This window comes from Balaenoptera physalus (assembly GCF_965194825.1).
Source record: "Balaenoptera physalus genome assembly, chromosome: 13".
NCBI lineage: Eukaryota > Metazoa > Chordata > Mammalia > Artiodactyla > Balaenopteridae > Balaenoptera > Balaenoptera physalus.
Genome location: NC_138892.1, coordinates 105,903,629 through 105,923,238, shown reverse-complemented (window position 1 = coordinate 105,923,238; position 19,610 = coordinate 105,903,629). Strand labels below are relative to the sequence as shown.

The 19,610-nt window shown below is 48.7% G+C and overlaps 1 protein-coding gene across 3 annotated transcripts in view; it reads right to left on the bottom strand.

The window, feature by feature from the left end:
- Positions 1–11,644, bottom strand: part of B4GALNT3 (beta-1,4-N-acetyl-galactosaminyltransferase 3) — a 94,582-nt gene extending 82,938 nt beyond the window's left edge. For 2 of the 3 annotated variants that reach the window (XM_082422100.1, XM_082422101.1), the window contains exon 1: positions 11,272–11,643. In XM_082422100.1, coding sequence (XP_082278226.1) covers positions 11,272–11,440 — 169 coding nt within the window. In that variant the 5' untranslated portion in view covers positions 11,441–11,643. Of the gene's footprint in view, positions 1–11,271 lie in introns of all 3 variants that reach the window. The other variant, XM_082422102.1, reaches the window with a different exon arrangement.
- Between the last annotated feature and the right edge of the window lie 7,966 nt (positions 11,645–19,610).

Sequence of the window (19,610 nt, the reverse complement as noted above, 5' to 3'; positions counted from 1 at the left end):
ATAATGTACATCAACTGTACTTCAATTAAAAAAAAGAAATTAAAAAAATTCTATATTGCTCTCTACCAAGTCCAAACGCCCAGCACCCTGGCACTGAAGACTCTGCAATCACGTCACAAACAACCACCCTTCCAGTTTCATCTCCTTCACACTGTGGGAGCCTCTGCCCTCAGGATCTGAGTTCCCTAAACTTTTAGTTAGCTTATGCTAGACACCCCCTCCAATGGAAATAGCCACCTTTGCTTAGACACACACACACACACACACACACACACACACACACACACACACACACCCCAATAACAACAGACTCTTGGAGCTGGAGGAGGTCTTAAAAATTCAAGCCATAATATGTATATGTATAGCTGATTCATTTTATTATAAAGCAGAAACTAACACACCATTGTAAAGCAATTACACTCCAATAAAGATGTTAAAAAATAAATAAAAAATAAAAAATAAAAATAAAAAACTTCAAGCCAGAGCTTTTCCTTTGGGGAAATACAGCAGAACACTAAGAAATGCTGCATAAAATTTGACAAACTTCTTATTTACATAGCTAAGGGCTCCATAAAGTAAGGGCAATCTCCAGGGGCCAAAAAATGAAGATGTGAACATTGGTGCAGCTCTAGATAACATACTAGGCAAAATTAATTTTAGAGTATTAAAAACAGAACAATTTTTAAGAAGGAACCAAATCTGAAGTAGAACCAAGTAAAACTTACAGATATTAAAAATACAGTCATTGAATCAAAAGAAAAAATGGGGTAGATGCCTCTGTCTCAATGTCCCTCCCTAATTTTCTACCCCTTCTTTGTGCCTATGCAGCTTGCCTGCCTTCTGTTGCTGGAAGTTGTTCACCTGAGATGTGCTCTCAGCCTCTCCCTTTTCCCAGCCCTCTGCTCAGCTGAAATAAAGAAGAACCAGGAACTGAGAATTCACCCCAACACTCTGTGCCTGGCTCCTGGGGAAGCCTCCCAAGTCCTCACCACACCCCCCCCGCCCCAAATCTTTGGCTAAGAAGTGGTGGTGAGAGGTCCAGAGATCAGCTGGCGGGCGAGGGGGCTGTGCATGTGCACAGGCCTGCACACATCCATTTGGACCCCGGTTGGCAGGAAGGGTGGAAAGGAGAGGATCAGGGGATTTGTAAGAAGATCTCAGCAGAGAGGCCTTTAATCTTTGAAGCAACTGCTTGAATGGAGGCCACATTGTCAGGGATGACCTTGGAGGCCAAATAGCCAGAAGCTCTGGGATAACTGCCACCCCTCCGCCAGGCAACTGAGTCTTGAAAGACCGGAGCCCAAAGTCCAAATATGGACTGGCCCCTTGGCCCCTCTGTGACACGGCAGTGGCTCCAAACCAGACCCGGAAACAAGCATCCCATTGAATGGAAGACTGCGAAACTGAAGCCCTCAAAAGAAACAGGACCTGTGCAAGCACCCTCGACAAGTCAGCTTCAGAGCTTGGATTAAAACAGAGATAAAGCCCAGTGTTCCTGCCTCTGAGTCCCGGAAGTCCTCCGAGCACACTCAGGGACACGCAGTAGAGCGACAGGCTACGTTGCCCAACTGCTGAACTTTGGTGCCCTGGCCCGTCACCAAATGGCTCTCATTCTCCACAAAACCCTTGACTTCTAACCCACCCCTCCCCATCAGTGCAGATCTGTGTCTGGGGTGCAGACAGAAAGATGGAGGATGGAAAAGAGACTGGTGGCAGAATGTGCGTGTGGTGGCAGGTGCGGGAGTGGATGGCCTGGAGACAGCGGAGGGACCGGGCACAGCTGTGTCATGGGCCAAGAAGCTGGAGAGACAGTGGCAAGAGGGCCGGCTGAGGAATACACCTCCATACTCCTGTCTGCCAGCCTTTTTCCTACCAGACTGTAAACTCTGCAGGGGAAGAGATGGGAGCCAACTCTCTCCTCGCTCCCGACATGTGCTAGGCTTATGTTCAGTCTAACTGGGCACTTCACATGTGCAAGGCTGGCTAAATCTTATCGAACGAATCATAAGAAAAGCTCCACAGGGAGGTCATATAACCCCATTACCCAGATGAAGCATCTGAGGCTTGAAAAGGAATAAGTACTTTATACAAAGTCCTGCAGCTGGTGAGAAATAAAGCTTGGATTTGAACCCTGCCCTATCATTAAATTCCATAAGTTTTTCCAGGACTCATCAATGCTTTTTATCCCACTCAGTCCCTCACAAAAAAGTAAATGCTCCATAAACATTTTACTTAAGTTTTCAACTAAATCACCTCTGCAGCCATTCAAGATTTGCAAAATAAAAAAGAATTGAAAACTACACATCACTCAATTTCCTGGGCATTTATACAGGCGTACCTTGCTTTACTGCACTTCGCAGATATTGGATTTTTTTTTTTTTAATTCAAACAGAAAGTCACAAAAATTATAATTATCCTCATCACATGGTTCACTCAGTCCCATGTGATTAATTTTTTTTTCATCTTGATCTTTTGTTAGCACTTTTATGAATTCATCAGTTTTCCATTAGAGTTCTGAAAATGCTTATTCATTCAGTTCAGCAGTATAGTCAGTTACCAGAAACCTGTGCTTGTCAGAGACTTTTCCATGAATTCCTTGAAGGTGAAACCCTTTTATAGGAACACTTTTGCAAAAGCATCAGAGTACACCCAGAACTGTCTATAAATGACAAAAGACTTAAAAATGACCATGGCTAAAGATTTGATGAAAGTTCATAATAATGTAATTGACAAGGAAATTTAGTTATTTCTGATACACATTTTAAAATAATAACTAGAATTATGACTTATAACATTATACCAGAACATATAAGATTTTTAGGAATTTCCTGTAATGTCTGAAACATTTATATTAACATATTTCCATACAAATAACCCAAAGAAAGTTTAGTATTAGTTTCTCTTTTAATTTTTTAATTTAATTTTATTTATTTTTTTATACAGCAGGTTCTTCTTAGTCATCAATTTTATACACATCAGTGTATACATGTCAATCCCAATCGCCCAATTCAGATACTGGATTTTCTACAAACTGAAGGTTTGTGGCAACCCTGCGTTGAGTGTCAAGCAAGTCTATCGGCACCATTTTTCCAACAGCCTTTGCTCAGTTCGTGTCTCTGTGTCACATTTTGGTAATTCCCACAGTATTTCAAATTTTTTCATTATTATTCTCTTTGTTATGGTGATCTGTGATCCATGATCGCTGATGTTACTTACTTTTTTTAATGATGTTACTATTACAAAAAGATTATGACGCACTGAAGGCTCAGATGATGGTTAGCATTTTTTTAACCAATAAATTATTTTTTCCCCGAATTCGACCAATAAAGTATTTTTGAATGAAGGTATGTAGATTTTTTTTTTAGACATAATGCTACTGCACACTCAACTGACTACAATATAGTGTAAACATAACTGTTATATGCACTGGGAAACCAAAACATTTGTGTGACCCTCTTGCAATATTCACTTTATTGTGGAGGTCTGGAACTGAACCCACAGTATCTCCCAGGTCTGCCTCTATAAAATCCATGGTTTGTCTGGAATATCATTTCTCTATTCCCACCCCCACCTTTCCTTCTCCTTTTCCCACCGTGGGCCCTCTTCCCAGGTCTTGGTGCCATAAAGCACAATTCCACCTGCAATGGCTTATGGGATCTTTGTTCCCCGACCAGGGATCGAACCTGGGCCCTGGCAGTGAAAGCGCCGAGTCCTAACCAGGGAATTCCCAAAAACACAGTTTAAAAGAAGAGAAGAAATGGGTAGGAGGCAGATAACACCTCTTCCCCTGGCCTGTTTTCTCATCTGTTAGTAAAGGGGCTGGACGGCTGATGTTTGTGACCTTCTGCATCCAGAAGCCACAGCTCTTCACACTCCTGGTGCCCCCACAGGCCTGGGGAGGTTAGAAGCCCAAAGGACAAACTTGAGGTTCCTGGTCTTCCTGGCCAGTTCCCTCGGTTGTTTTATTAGTATTGTAAGGGGTGCCCCAAGCTTTATTAAATTCTCCTTATATTTACGTCATTGTTTCCATTGACAGTGGCTCAGGCCCCAGCATGTCAGTAAATTCCAAGCTTTTGATGTCCGCATCACACATAAGGAGGTGAGAATTTATTTTTGAACGTCATTCAATTTTTCAATCCCTAAATAAACTAAAAACAAAAAAATCAGGAAAATAATAATTCATGTTTTGGGGGGTTTTTAATCTAGAATTCTTTCCAGAATCCAGCATCTGGTTATCACAGCTATTATACTTTATTTTTTCTTTTCAAGAATCTCTAGATCAGAGTAGTGGGATTATAGGTGACTGTCAGTTTCTTCTTCATACTTTTATATATACCATAGCACTTTTATTGATTTCTTTATGCCTTGATTTGGTCCAGAAAAAGTTAAAGCGGCAAGTACCACAGAATATAAGATGACATAAACTAATAGTAGTTGTGGGAAAAAAAGAAAAAGATAAAGGAATAAAATTGGTACCAAAGTGGAAATCATAAAATCTTTTACACTTTTTTCCAAATGAACCAAAAAATGAATTCTAAAGCTTTCTAGTAACCAACACAAATGGAGAAACCTGAGTGGTTATATAATTTACATGGCCAATAAAAATGAAAACAAACGGATTGCTCAAGAGAGCAGAGCTAGTTCTAATATCAAGATCAGAAGAAATGTTCTCATCACAAGAAAAAAAATTGTAATTATGTGTGATGATGGATGTTAACTAAACTTATTGTGGTGATCATTTTGCAATGTATACATATATCACATCATTATGTTGTACACTTTAATATGTCAATTATATCTCTAAAACTGGAAAAAAAAAAAAAGACCAGAAGAAACATTTCTGGAAGGTTCTCAAACACAGGATAAGCAATGACTCTCAATCCCATCCTTGGAGAATTTCACAGGGCTATATCTCATAGCACTTAGGTCCTGGGTCTTGCCCCTCCTTAAGTTATTGGATCAGTTGTACTAGGTGCCTAATGCACAAAAAGGTAATTTTATAGGAGTTAATGTGGTCCAGATACACAGCCATTATCTGGTATAATGAACATGTGTTGTTTTTATAATCATTAATATTATTTTAAAATAAATCACATACTGTGTGATTCCATTTCCATAAAGTATAAAAATAGACTGTATTAATCTATGTTTATGGTAGCGACAGAAATCACTGGTACCATTCTGTTTCTTCATAGAGGTGTTCGTTACAAGGGTATGCTCAGTTTGTGGGGATTCATCAAGCTGTACCCTTACATGTGCACTTTTCTGTACCTATAACATACTCCCATGGGAATTTCCTGGTGGTCCAGTGGTTAGGATTCCGGGCTTTCAATGCCAGGGGCCCAGATTCAATCCCTAGTCAGGGAAGTAAGATCCCACAAGCCACGTGGGGCGGCCAAAAAAAAAAACCAAACCAAACAAGAAAACCCAACAAACAAAAAAAGGTACTTCCATGAAAAGTAAAACAAAACAAAACAAAACAAACAGGGACCACATGGACAATTCGCATGCTTATTTTCTAAAAGGGTTGGTCAATGGTAAAAAAATTTTAAAGTTTAGCATAAGAAGTAAATTACATACTAAAATATCACAGAGATTAAAAAAAATATTCATTTTTGCTCATCTCATGGATACTTCTAACACTGAAAGCAGTGCTTGTTGGAACCTAAGAGTCTGTAAAAATTTAATCTATCCGTCATGCTTTGCTCAAATGTATAACATATTCAGCCCAGTACCCTTTATATATACCCCATCCAAACTACTCTCACCCCTTCCAGTAGTACTTTGTATATAAGGTAACATAGAAATCTATTAATTGTGGATCACAAGGTCAAAGGAGGGTTGTCTGAAAGCTCAGAACGTATGCTTGGCCTAGCTGAGACCTCATCATCCTCGGATAGAAGGAAGGTGCTCGTGGAAATTAAAAGGGTAGGATCTGAGAGCAGTGGAACCCGGTAGAGAAGCAGACAGTCAGCGGCCAACTCCAAGAACAGCCTCCAGGCCCCCTTCCAAAGCAAACTCTGCTCTGGCGGCTGCTCTGCTCTGCTCCATAAAGCCCAGGCCAGGCTCCGGGGCCTGGAAAACTACTGCAGTGCGCCACCAGCCACTCCTAAAGCCAGCACAGAAGTGGCTGCTTCAAAGGCCTCGTGCTGCAAAGCAGTCAGAACCGTGCGGGGCATCTGGACACCTCCCAGGACAGGGGCGGCCGGCAGCCCAATCACTACCGAGCAGGAGATCGGGGCCTCAGCCCACACGAGGGTCCCTGGATGACAGCAGGATAGCAGGGCCGGCTGTGCTGCTGGGATTCTGCGGCCATGTCAGAAAGGACTAGAGAGACCAGGAAAGGAGAGGCCAAGGCTGGGCGAGGGCCCCTGTCCTCACACCCTGTGGTCCTGGTGCAGACGGCACTGGTCCAAAGGAAACACACTTTTAATAGGAAAAGCACTGATGGCTTAATTCTTATCCTTTGCATTTGTGTTTAAAGGCTATTGCTGTTTAGATGTATTATGGTATGAGGAACAAGAATTCCTAGGTTCTATTCTTGGATCCATCACTGATAAGCAAAGTTATCTGCCAGTGGAAAATATCAGGTGCTTGGAAATTCAGAGCTTACCATCCATAACCAGGAGGTATTTGAGTGCCTAGTATTTGCCCTGAATTGAATACTGACTTGAAGTTCCATGCAGCAGCCGGGTGGCCAGAATGGCAGCATAAAGAGAGGTAAGTAGGACAGAGGAAAAGGAGCCAGAGGCTCCATGGGAAAGAGGGGCAGCCCAGCCAGGGCGACATGCGACAGGGTCCCGGGCCCAAGGGGCCCACGAAGCAGCTGTGCTTCCCTCCACACTTGCCTCTGCTCTGAGGCTCAGCTCTAAGCCACAGCCTTCCCGCTCTGCCCACACATCTGTCTCATCTGTTTTTCCCTCTCTCCTGGCCTGCGTCTCAGATTACTGTTCTGCCCTGAGTTACCTCTGTCACTGGAGGGTTTGTCTCCCTTCCAAATCGGAATGTCTGTGGTGACCCCGGGAGCCGCAGGGCCCGCCTGACATCTGTGGCTGTGCCACCTCAGCCCACTCAGAGTCACTCAGGAATCGCAGGGGCCAGCCGGACAGATGTGTTATAGGTTTCAGACTTGGAAACACCTTGGGGTTTAGCAGGTACACTGGACACTTAAATGGGAACATTGCAGACCCAGCCTTGTGAGATGTGGAAAGAGGCTGGTGTGCACCACCACTCGGCCCTGGCTCTGTGCCCAGCTGTGATCGCTTGGTTCCAGCACCAAGTTGGTCTCAGCAGTAGGTCAATTATAGAGCAAAGAACCTAGAAACCATTTTAGTCCAGACCTCTGCCCTCAGGCAGGACGTAGCTAATCCAGTCTGAACAAATGGGTATAGCTCGTTAAAAGCTGCCAGGACGGGGTCTTTAACTTCCAATAATAGTCTTTGCCCGGGGTTGCTTTCAGCCAGTATATACCGGTACACCTGTGCCAGTTCTCAAAATACTGGAACACTTATGAACGTGTTGGTATATAGTGACTGCCCCAGGCCCTCTGAATGTCCCACTAGAGCCCTGACCTGTCCTCAGGAAAACTCCATGACCCAGCAGCTAAAGACTAATGCCAGCCACAGCAAGGAACCTTCCACCCCATCCCAGCACCACCATCCATACCAAAGTACAGTATGGTTAAACAGTTTTACTATTTCCCTACCCATTCTACAACACTACCTTATTCTAAAACTTTCGACTGCTTTCTCTTATCTACTGAATAAATGCCACACTTTAAGGTTGTTATTCAAAGTCTTTCATACTATGGCACCATCCCCTATCCTCCTTCACACCCTCTGTTTCACCAAACCCAGATGCTCAACATTTCCAAACACTAACTTTTCCTTGACTATTGGTCTTGGCTTCTGCTGCTCTCTCTGCCTGGAATAGCTTTCTCTTTCTGCGTCCGCTAAAGTCTTACCAACTCCTCAAGATCTCCTGAAATGTCACCACTTCCATGAAATATTAGTTGAAAGAGCCGTGTCCCACTTCCAGAAGTGTCACAGCAACGTGCAGGTTCTACCTCTGTAAAACTTAACGGTTGTCTCTCCTATTACGATTATTCTCATATACGCACCTGAACTCCCCTCCTAGAGGGAAAGCTGTGAGAGGCAGAAACCATAACAGAATCATCACCACATCTAAGTGACCGAGCACAGTGCCCTGCTCGAGCTATGTGCTAAACAAGTATTTGTTTAAATGAGTGAGTATGAAGCCCGCGCGCCTAGAGCCCGTGCTCCACAGCAAGAGAAGCCACCACAATGAGAAGCCCGCGCACCGCAACTAGAGAAAGCCCGCACGCAGCAACAAAGACCCAACGCAGCCAAAAATAAATAAATGAATAAATTTATAAAAAATAATAATAAATAAATAAATAAGTGCGTGAGTGAGTAAACAGCTCTCATTCTTTTGTCCAAGGGACCCATTCTTCTATCCGTGAACAGTTTCGGTGGCTTCTCCCTGAAGTTACTCCAAACGTGGTTGTATCTTTTTCTACAGATGGAGCCCAAATTGCATATCACCCATCTCAAACTACGGGGTTATTCCATAAGAAGCAGGAAGCACGCTCCCTGTCATTACTTGACCACCCTGGAGTTTGTAACTACCAGCTCTCCATACACTTCTCCCAGCACCAGATCAGGGCGGCAGTCACACAGGGACAGGCAAATGAAAGGTTCTTGGTAACGGAGGCTGGCCTTACAGATGACAGGAAGGCTGGTGGTGGAGTGAGCTGGCAGGGGCTGCTAGAGAGAGGCAGGGTGGCTTGCTGGGAAGCAGAGCCAAGCTGGGGCTCTGGTTGCTGCTGTATGCCAGGGTGTTTGGGAGGGAAGGCTAGCAACCCTCTTCTTACCGCTCTGCTTTCTAATCCCTCCTTCCCCACTCTCCCTCCAGAGGAATGGCTGGGACTAAGACCTACAAGACAAGACAGGACTTTGATGCATGATGTCTGAGCTTCTTAAAAACAAAGGATGGGGGACCAGGAGCCAGAAAGCACAGCCACTGTCTAAATCTCATTCCAAAAGGAAATCAAGGAAAGAGTAGAATACGATGGGACAGCCCGGCATGACAAGCCACCCTGACAGCAGGTGGGCTTCAGGGTTCTAGGAAGCTGAGAAGAGGATACGAGGGATCCATCAGTGCCCAGGCTTGGACCCCCGTTAAAAACAACAGTTAGGGAAACGGAAAGTCAATTCTGGACTAGGAAGCTGAGAACATTCTTCTGGAGAAGGGTCAGTTTGGAAAAGGAAACAAAGAATAAGGAAACCCAGTCAGAAAGTGAAGATTCATCTAGAAGGGAAAAGAAACTGACCCAGGAATTGATGGCTAAGGAAGAGACAGCCAACAGGAGACAGAGGTTGGGAGCCAGGTGTGAGATGATGATTATGGCAAACTGCTTCCGGTCTCTGAGGAGAAGGCTCCCTTGGGGTAAAGGAAAAGTTTGTGTTGGAGGGTGAGGGAGGCGGATGGGAGGCCATTCATTTCAGGCTCACAAAGCAACTGCTTTGCTCTCTGGGTTTGTTTTTTTTTTTTTTGGCCATGCCGCAGCATGCGGGATCTTAGTTCCCTGACCACGAATGGAACCCGTGCCCCCTGCAGTGGAAACGTGGAGTCCTAACCACTGGACCGCCAGGGAAGTCCCTCCTCTCTGGTTTTAATCTGTGCAGAGGACTCCACTGGCTACCAGGTTAACAAGATGGTGGCCAAGGAGGAGAGAAGGGAGATCCCTCCCAGGGCCTCCCATCCACCCACACTCCACCTGGGCTCATCCACGTGGGACCCTCTGAGTGGCCATGGTATGGAAGAGTAGATACACTCTGTCTTTCAGAGGAGCGAGCAAGGCTTGGGGAGCTGAGGGAAGACAGATTGGTCTTCAGAAGGAAGAACTCTCCTACTTGAGACCTGTGGACCTGACTTGGGAAGACCCTTCCTTGTGGTGTGCTGGGCTCCCTGACCCTGGAAATGCTCAGGCGGGGAGATAACACAATCGTAGTGTCCACATTGAAAGGGACCAACTCCCTCCTTCTACCTGAGAAGCTGCCATCTGCGCCTGGATTTCCCAACTAGTTAGCGTCAGAACCAGGAATGGAAGCCCAGTCTCCTAACACACAGCCAGAAATATTTCAGCAGCCACAGAGTGAGAGGTTCTGCCATAAATACCCATCTCTGTCCTGAACCAGCTCAACTACTGACCCTAGTAATTCCCTGTCTTTGGCCACAAGAGGAGGCAAAGCACCACACCCAGCCCCGGGCAGAACAGCTGACACAAGAACTTAGAGCATCTTCTCACCAGAGTTTCATCAGTCGTCCCTTAGGTTTCCTGAAAGGGGGAATGTTTATAATTCCATACGTTGTCTGGAATTATAAGCCTCCACCCTTCAGGCTTGGGAAGGGCACCTAGTAGTTCTGGGAGTTTCTCTTTTTTCCAACTATTGCAGCGACCTTTTACACAGTGCCTGACACTTGGGAGGTTTTACTTCACTCCGTCAGTAGTAAACTGAAAATCACCTCGGACAGGCATGCCTGTTGAAGTAAAAAGAGAAAGAGAGGATCCCCTCCGTTTTCCTAGGAGGAAACTGAGGCACAGAAAACTTAAGTGGCTCTGGCTCCGTGGAAAAAGAGAAGAAGGAATCTACCCACTGCCCGGTCCACTGAGCTGCCCTGAGCAGGGTCGGGGGGGTTCAGCTCATTCCGCAGGGTTCCCGAGGGGGGCTGCAGACAACCTGGTGGGGGGCGGGGGTGGCCAGGACCAGGAGAGGGGACCGCTCGAGGGAGGTGGGAGACTTGAAGGAAGAGGAAGGGGCTGGGAGGGGAGTGGCCTGTGGGAAGAGGGGGAGGCGAGTGGCTCACGGCGGTATCGTTAAAATAAAGGACCCCCCCCACCCCGAAAACGCCGCAGGGGAGCAAACGGAGCGAGCCACGGAGAAGGCGGGTAGCAAAGTTTGGGCCGCGCAGACCGGAGCGAGCGGCCTGGTGGAGGCGGCCGAGGGCGCCCCAGACACGGACCTCAGCCCGCGTGGACGCGTTTCTCTGGCACCGGGTCTGCGAGCCCAGCGCAGCCAGGGGTGGCCCCGAGGCTCCCCCGGCTTCCCTCCCGCGGGGTGCCCGGCACCTGGAGACCCAGCGAGGTGGAGACCGGGTCTGAGATGGAGGGCGGGTCCCCCCGACGCGGGAGCCGCCGGCCCTGCCCCCTCCCTGCTGCGCGCCTGCCGCGGCCCCGGCGCTACTCACTCCGGTTCAGGGGGTTCCCGCCGACCTGGGCCGACGCCGTCAGTTCCAGATAAAGAGTCCAGAGCCCCACGGACACCACGGCGAGCAGCAGCAGCAGCCGGAAGCGCCTCCGCAGCAGCTTGACCGGGCGCAGGAACAGCAGCAGCCGCGCGGCCCGGGGGCCCCCCATGGCGCTGCGCCCCCGGCCCGGCCCCAGCGTCTCTCAGCGCCGCGCCCCGGCCGCCTGCCCCGGCCGCCCCGCCGCGGGGCGCCGGCTCATGCTCCTCCTGAGGCCCCGCCGGCTCCTGCCCACACCCGGACGCGGGCTCGCTGCCGGCCGCCCCGCCGCTCCTCACTCGCCGCCCGCTCTCGGGCTGCCCACGAGGAGGCTACCCAGGTGCGCCGCCCCGCCCCGCGCCGCGCGCCGCCCGCCGCCCGCACCGCCCGCGCCTCCGCCCGCCGCCCACCTGCCCCGCCCCCGGCCCGGCCCCGCCCCCGCGGCACAGGTGGGCCCCGCCCCCGAGCGGGGCCGGGAAGGCGACGGCCGCTCGGGCCTCGCTGGTCACTCACCGGCGCCTCCGCCAGCCGGGGGTGCGTGGGGCAGGTATGATCTGCACTCTGCTCCCCGAGCACGAGTGAGGTCGAAGCTTTGTAGACGCGGGGCGCGGGGCGGGGGTAGTGTTGGGGAGGCTGCGGCTTGGGGCGTTTCGTGGCCCGCAGCGACCCTACTCCTGCCTTAGAGTAGACATCGGAGCTGGGGAGCCGTGGCGCCTCAATTCAGCCGCGGTCTCCTCTCCCAACCACATCTCCAAGAAACCCTGGGAAAGTTATACGGCCCCCAGGGTGAACCCAAGTAGTTGCTCCCAGACGAGGATGACAGAGCCTGGGGGGAGAATGGATGTTGGAGGGTTCTGAGGAAAAATTACAAATCAGGAAAGAAACCAACAAAACGACAACAACAAAAACACAAACTCACTCCTAGAGTTAAAAAAGTTCATCAAGGTATTCTGAATTCCAGTTCTCTGCCTTCAGGCAGGTAAAACATTATTATCTGATTTAAATGAGAGAATTAAGGTCCAGAGGAGCACAGTGGACTGCCTAAGGTCATTCATGGGGGAACACTGCAGTTTTCTTTTTTGCTTTTTCTCCTGGGGACAATGCTCAGGAGACTACGGAGAAAGCAGGGCGTCAAAAGCATTCCCGGACATTTTAAAGCCAAATGAACAACATGCAAATACTGTTGAAACACAGCCGTTCACATAACTGAGTGGTCTCCCCTTCCCTCTGCTACCACTGTAGCTGGATGTCCAACCATCCCATAGGTCCTACTGGACTCTTGGAACTTTTCTAATTAGCCCCCCAACTCCAGGCTCCCCACCTGCCACCCCCCCATCTTCTCCACTACCACCAGATCGTCTTTGTAAAATCCTCTACGCATCCATACACCTGCTCGAAAATGTGCTTACTGATTAAGGTGCAAACTGTAAATCTGGCATTCAAGGCCTTCCGAAACCTTTTCCAACTTTACATGGCCATGTGAAAGCTGCTCCAGCTAAAATGAGTTTATTCACCACCTCCAACACATTTTCCTTTCCAGTTGGTCCAGTTGGTCAGGTCTGACCCCTCCTCCAAGGTCCATTTCAGGTCCATGAAGCTTTCTTGGACCCGCCCAGTGCTGAGCAACCCCATCCTCCTTGGAGCTTTAGCACAACTGGCAGCCTGATGTGTACCCACCCACTGGTAGGTGCACACTCACTTTGAGTTTGAGTATAGTCTCCCAACTTCCCTGTAAGGCTTCAAAAGTGAGAACTGAAAAACAAATATCGTATATTAATGCATATATGTGGAATGTAGAGAAATGGCATAGATGATCTTATTTGCAAAGCAGAAATAGAGACAGACGTAGAGAACAAACAAACAAACGTATGGATACCAAGGGGGATGTCGGGCGGGGGGGTGGGGGATGAATTGGGAGATTGGGATTGACCTATATACACTATTGATACTATGTATAAAATAGATAACTAATGAGAACTGACTGTATAGCACAGGAAGCTCTACTCAATGCTCTGTGGTGACCTAAATGGGAAGGAAATCCAAAAAAAGAGGGGATATACGTGTACGAATAGGTGATTCACTTTGTTGTACAGTAGAAACTAACACAACATTATAAAGCAACTCTACTCCAATAAAAATTAATTTAAAAAAAAAAAGGGGGAGAACTGTGCATCCTCAGGATTCAGCACAGCGTCTGTTTGTCACTTGGTACCCTTTGAGGAGGGAGGTAGCCCCAGGATGGAACGTCCCCCAGAATTCTCAGTGTAGTTCTTCAGCAAAAGGTGAATCTGAAGGACAATTCTCTACTAATAGCCCCAGGGAAATGACTCTGTGAAGGTCCAAACCACAGCTGTGTGCACTTCCCACCCCTTCTTTCTCTCCAAAAGACCAAGACAGGAGCGGCCAGAGGGTACAAGCTTGCCCAAGGCAGGTGGGAGGTGACCAGGGCCCCTGCACGTGGAGTCTCTCTCTCTCATTCCGGGCAACCACCCTGGACGTTAGGCTGAATCACTTTCAGGACTTTGTATGAAAATTGGTGGCAGCCCCATGATTCTCTCCTTAAAGACTGTCCCTCTGGGGAGAAGTATGCAACCACTTCAATCGACCAGACCCTTGAAGTGTTTATTAAGTGGGAACTGGGAGAGATATAAAACATGGAGCATGCTGTCTAGTCGAGGAAAAAGATATTCCACTAAAAAAGAAAAGTGACACTTTAAAGGTAGAGTTTCTGGTCCAAATAGTGAATTCCAAAGAAATTCAGAAAAGGAAAGAGATCAGTCTGCACCTCTCAGTTCTGTGCCCTCCTTTTCTCACTCCTCCTCTGTTCTTATACCTTGAACAGATGGTTACTTTCCTGCTTATGGTGAGAGGGCACAGGGGTGGGGAAGGGTGAGGAGGCCAGGAGACTCCTGGGACTCTCCCTCCCTCTTCTGTTCTCTTTCCTGCTGTGGTTGCCTCACATCAGACCCTGATTTCAGACCACTTGCTCCGAATCCCTTTTCGACTCCCAGTGACATCACAGCAGGGAAGGATCTGGACTTTGAGACCCAAATTGCTTTCTCTGTCAGTTGAGCTTGCTGTCATCCTCCCTCAGATCCAGAGGTATTTGTGGTGACAATTTTTGGTGGCATAATATTGCCACCGAGGTCTGCTCATCGTCGTGTCAACTTAACTGGATGCTCACTGGTTCTTCTGATGATGTTCTCCATCCTTTCGCTCTCCCACTTCAGCCCTGGCACCTGCCCTGAATGGCCCAGGGCCATATCACACAAACTGTACCTGAAAGGAGAAAATAAGTTCCAGCATGTCACCTGTAGTATTGATGGGACAGACTCTGTCTTTGGCTTGGCAAGGATGTCAGAGTCCAGCCAAACCACAAAGGTTCTTCTCCCAAATTACAGAGGCTTTCTAAGAGACTTGCTAAGTCAACTTAAGCTTTCTAAAATGGGCCGAGGCTAGCACAGGGAGCAGAAAATTCTGATTTGTAAAAGGGAGGGGTGTCCAGTGACCTGTAGGTATGTTAGCAGAACTCTTGTATCCAGAGCAATTCTTACTCTAGACTATAGGGATGTCAGAATATACTAAATCCCGTAACCCCAGCGCTACCCTTCCCCTTTCCTAAAACCGGATGTCTACGTTATAATGCAGCACCTTTGCGGAATTCCCTGGTAGTCCAGTGGTTAGGACTCTGCGCTCTCACTGCCGAGGGCCTGGGTTCGATCCCTGGTCGAGGAGCTAAGATCCCACAAGTCATGCGGCGTGGCCAAAAGAATAATAATGATAGTAATGCAGCACCTTTGAGCTTACAGCACGTGTGTTTTATTTCTCACCATCACAGGAGACTAACAGGGGAGATATTCTCCATTTTACAGGCAGACTTCACAAGTAAGCTTCGGTTTCTTGAAGGCGACCTGCACCAAGTTCACGTGACCAGTAAGTGGTGATGGAATCAGGACTGAAACCAGATCTTTTTTTTTTTTTTTTTTTTTTAATTTATTTATTTATTTATTGGAGGCGTTGGGTTTTTCGTTGAGGTGCACGGGCTTCTCATTGCAGTGGCTTCTCTTGTTGCGGAGCGTGGGCTCTAGGTGCGCGGGCTTCAGTAGTTGTGGCACACAGGCTCAGTAGTTGTGGCACGTGGGCTCTAGAGCACAGGCTCAGTAGTTGTGGCGCATGGGCTTAGTTGCTCTGTGGCATGTGGGATCTTCCCAGACCAGGGCTCGAACCCGTGTCCCCTGCATTGGCAGGCGGATTCTTAACCACTGCGCCACCAGGGAAGTCCCTGAAACCAGATCTTAAGCCTCTGGCGCTCTTCCCATTGCACCCAGAGAGTCCTCCCTCTCCCGCCCCACCCTCCATATTGCTTTCTACCCACACAGACCCTCACCCTCCTCTTCTCTTTTACTACGGGAGCTTCCCTGCTATTCAAATGTATTTCATGGAGATACCTTGGTTGGAAATTCCAATGATAAATCAGTGAGGAACTCTGGGCCATCACTAAGCCAGTGTCTTCGACTGAGACACAGAGACCTGAGATCCTTTGAGAGAAATCCTGAGAGAGAAATGAACAGTGCTGAAGTGATCCCCAAGGGCCACAGTCAACTCATGTAACTCAGCCATACCCAAAGCTGTAGGCTTCTCCGATTCCATTTTGCACGTAGGAAATGGGCTCAGAGACGATAAATAACTTACTCAAGGCGATGTAGGTAACCCTGTCTCACATGGGACTCAAACTCAGGCTTGCGAAGTTCAGACCTGGTACTTTCTTGGTTTCTCCCTTTGCACATATTGCTACCCTGGAGAAATATATTCACCCTGGAAACTGTGAGCTCGCTCCCAGCACGTCCGTAACCCGCTCGGCCACATCATCATTCTTCTCGTCCTCTCCTCCCCACCCTCATCCATGCTGCCTGGGCGGCTCTTTACTAAAGACGTCTTTTTTTCCTGTCCCTTTCTTCCACGAGTCCATCTTTCACAAATCCTTCTGCAGAGTTTGCTACTGCAGAGGTCAACCCCAGGAGAAGGTGGAGACCCTCACTGAATGCTTCTTATTGGCTACTTCTCCTGATTTCCAATGCAGTTGAGCCCTTCTGTCTGGCTGATAGAAAGAATTGTATGAGCCCGGGCCAAGCCCCTAGCCTTAGCTCCACCATCTGTGGTCCTAAATCATTTTGCATACTGGACTGGGAAACAGATGAATATTTACCATCCCTGTAGAAGGATCTGTGCAAGACTACATCACAGAGAGTCAAGGGGACCAGAGGAAGAGGGCAGAGATGTTGTGCTGAAGGGTCAGAACAAAGCTCATTGGCTGGGAAAGATCCCAGGCAGTTCACATACTGAGAGCGTCTAACTTCGTCTCCCTCCCAAGCAAATGAGTCCTGAATGCAGTCCTCAAACTCGAGGCGTGACCCAGACCAGAACTATACGCTTTGAAGCTTTTTTGGCATCTATGGCTGGGTCTGGCTTCCCTTTCCAGCCTTCACTGTGATTGCCTCCAAACCAGTACAAGCTCTCTTCCAGCATTCTGCCCCCAGGGAAGAGGATTCCCCAGCAAGTCAACAGACAATTATCCAAGTTGAAAAACTAGCTTTGACTTGTGCAGTTTTCACCTGAGTAATACCAATTATTTCCCTCCACTCAGGTTTGCTTGGTTGCTGGGAAACCTACAAGGAGAAAGGGTGAACAGTAATCTTGGTTGCTCATTCGTTGGTGCTGAAACAGAAGCTAAATCAGCTCTCCCTGAAGCTCCGCCTCCTGTCTCTCTGACACTAAACGCAGTGGAAAGATATTCTCTCACCTTCTCTGGGAAGATGGTCTCTCCTGTCTGCGTCTTCCAGTCTGCTACTACAGATACTGGTGAGGAGCTTTGCACTGAAGCTGAGGATGACGACCTGTGGTTCTGAGTAAACGTATGATGTCTCGAAGCTGTGTGATTTAACCGTGGCGCCAGACCCACGGTCCACAGCGCCCGTACCTCTGAGTGAAGTCTTGGGGTTTCCTTCTTTTCTCCCAAGGACACATCCCACAGACCGGGTCCCCACGAGTACGGACACACAGGTGTCCACACACTCCCCTTTGGGGGCTGCACAGATGGCAGCTTTCTCTCACGCCTTAGCTCTCTGGCACCACCTCCTGCAGCGCTGAGGGTGTTCTCTCAGCATTTGCTGAATAAGCTGTAGGTCTCCAGGCCTCTGAGCGGAGCTGGATTTCCTGCCTCTATTCTTTGATCCTGGAAAAAGAAACTCTTTCATGTACGTCTCCCACTCCTGACTTCACAGCTTCTCCTGTCCCCAACAGGGCTTGTTGATGACCACATCTGTCCTACATTCTATAGTCTGTACTGCTTCTGAAGCATCCAGCCCAGAAGTCATTCCATAAACACTTTGTACTCACAGAACATGTTCTTACTCCCTGCTCATAGGCGGCTCCGCCTCTTTTAAAGCCCATTCATGTAAGGACGCCTTCCTCTAATAAAGCAGAAACAGGAGCAGGGATGTCCCTTCGCTTGCCTCAAATACCACTGAATCCACTCGTCTGCCGGGGGCGCTGCAGGCAGCCCAGGCAAGGGATCGCCAGGGCAATGTCAACCTACCTAATGGCTTTGCTGGGGAAGAACGATGATCCCAAAGCCCGGGACATGTGCCGAGTGCCAGGAAACAACTCAAGTGCTCAAGCCCCAGACAGACTTTCTGAAAACCTTCTTTGTCTGAGTTCATAGGTCCAGGCTATGAACCCCGGTGCGAGAACCCCGGTCACGCCACTTAGCGTTCAATCACTGCAGCATCTCAGCGGCCCAACTCGGGTTCCAGACAGTGATGCTGGGCACCGAGGGAGCTGAGCTGTTGGTTTCAGGTTTCTCAGCTGTGTTATCTAAGGACCGGCTGCTTGGGATTTGATCAGGGCTGCTTTGGGAGAGAGGCAGACGCTGTCTTTTCCCCAGAACAGACTACTCTTTGAGCTGGGCCGCCACCCGGACTGGGGATGGAAAAAAGAAAACACAAATCCCCACTGTATGTGGTTCTCCGGAATTTAGCTTGGCCCTGGAGAGGGAAAGTTAAGATCAACATCGCTCTCCTCTCCGGGCCCTCTGCAGGCAGCAAACCCCGTTAACTGAGGCTTGTGGGGACTGGGAAGGGTTGGGGCGGGGACAAGGGCAAGGTCCGACCCTCTCAGCAGGGGCCGAGGCTCCCGTCTCCTTCCAGGTCGGTACTAAAGTGCTGAGGGCAGGAGACTGATCTCCAGTCCGTTCAGGAGGACCGCCTAACATAGAGCCTTCTCCCCTGGCCAAGCTCCGGAGAAAGGAGGCCAGCCCCGTCTCAGGACTTGGAGCGAGACAGTCAGTGCAACGAGTCAGGGGATGCGGTTCGGGCTCTGTTTTCCTGGCCCCTCATGTTCTCCCCACATTCACCACGTGTAGGTGGTGGTGATGGAGGGCCATTGGGAAGGGTGTTCGGAGTAAGGACCCGTCTTTTGGAGAACACAACCCACTGAGTTCTTCCTAAGCTTTCAGAGCTGTTGAAGAATTCTTCTGCCTTGACAAAGATTCTGCTCTTCAGCCAGGCCTCTTACCTCTTACCGTCCAAAGAGGGCTGTCAGTGCAGGTCACTGAGAGACGTGTGTGGAAAATCTTTTATTCTGTCATCCCAGGTCTTTCTAGGGGACATGGCACACTCTGTTTTCCTTCAGAGTATTTAGAAGGTGACCTCAGAGACAACCAATCTGTCTCTGAATTATTTTTCTCATCTTGGTCAGCTGTCCTTTGCTATCCATTTTCCAACCCCAGTGTGATCTTGGCTTTCTAGGTGGAATATTTTTCTTCCAGGTGTGATTTCCCTTAAATTCCATACTGTTCTCAAGGGCAATTACCCCTGCTTTCAGAGACCTCCAGAAGAAATCCCACATCCTCACCATTAGTAGTTGGAGTTGTGGAAAAGCAGGAGCTCACATGGGGGGGAGGGGCTGTGAAGAGAGCCCGTCTGAACCCTGGGAACCAACACGGATGGGATGCACGGAAGAGGGGTCAGAGGTGAGGAGGGGGCCAGCCCAGCAGACACGGGAGTCCGACGAGAACAGGGCTCGAAGGGGCAGAGGGCGGGGGCAGGGCAGGTGGGGAGAGGGCGGCACATCTCGAATGCCAGCACTTGGGAGGTGAGGCTGGGGACCAGCTTTGACCACAAGGAGACGGGGAGGGATGAATTTGAGAGGGGTCGGGTCAGACTGAGCCGAGGTGACATTCAGAATCCCAAAGATATTAGAGCGGATTTAAGCAGAAAACATATAGAGAAAGAAGAGTTTTATAA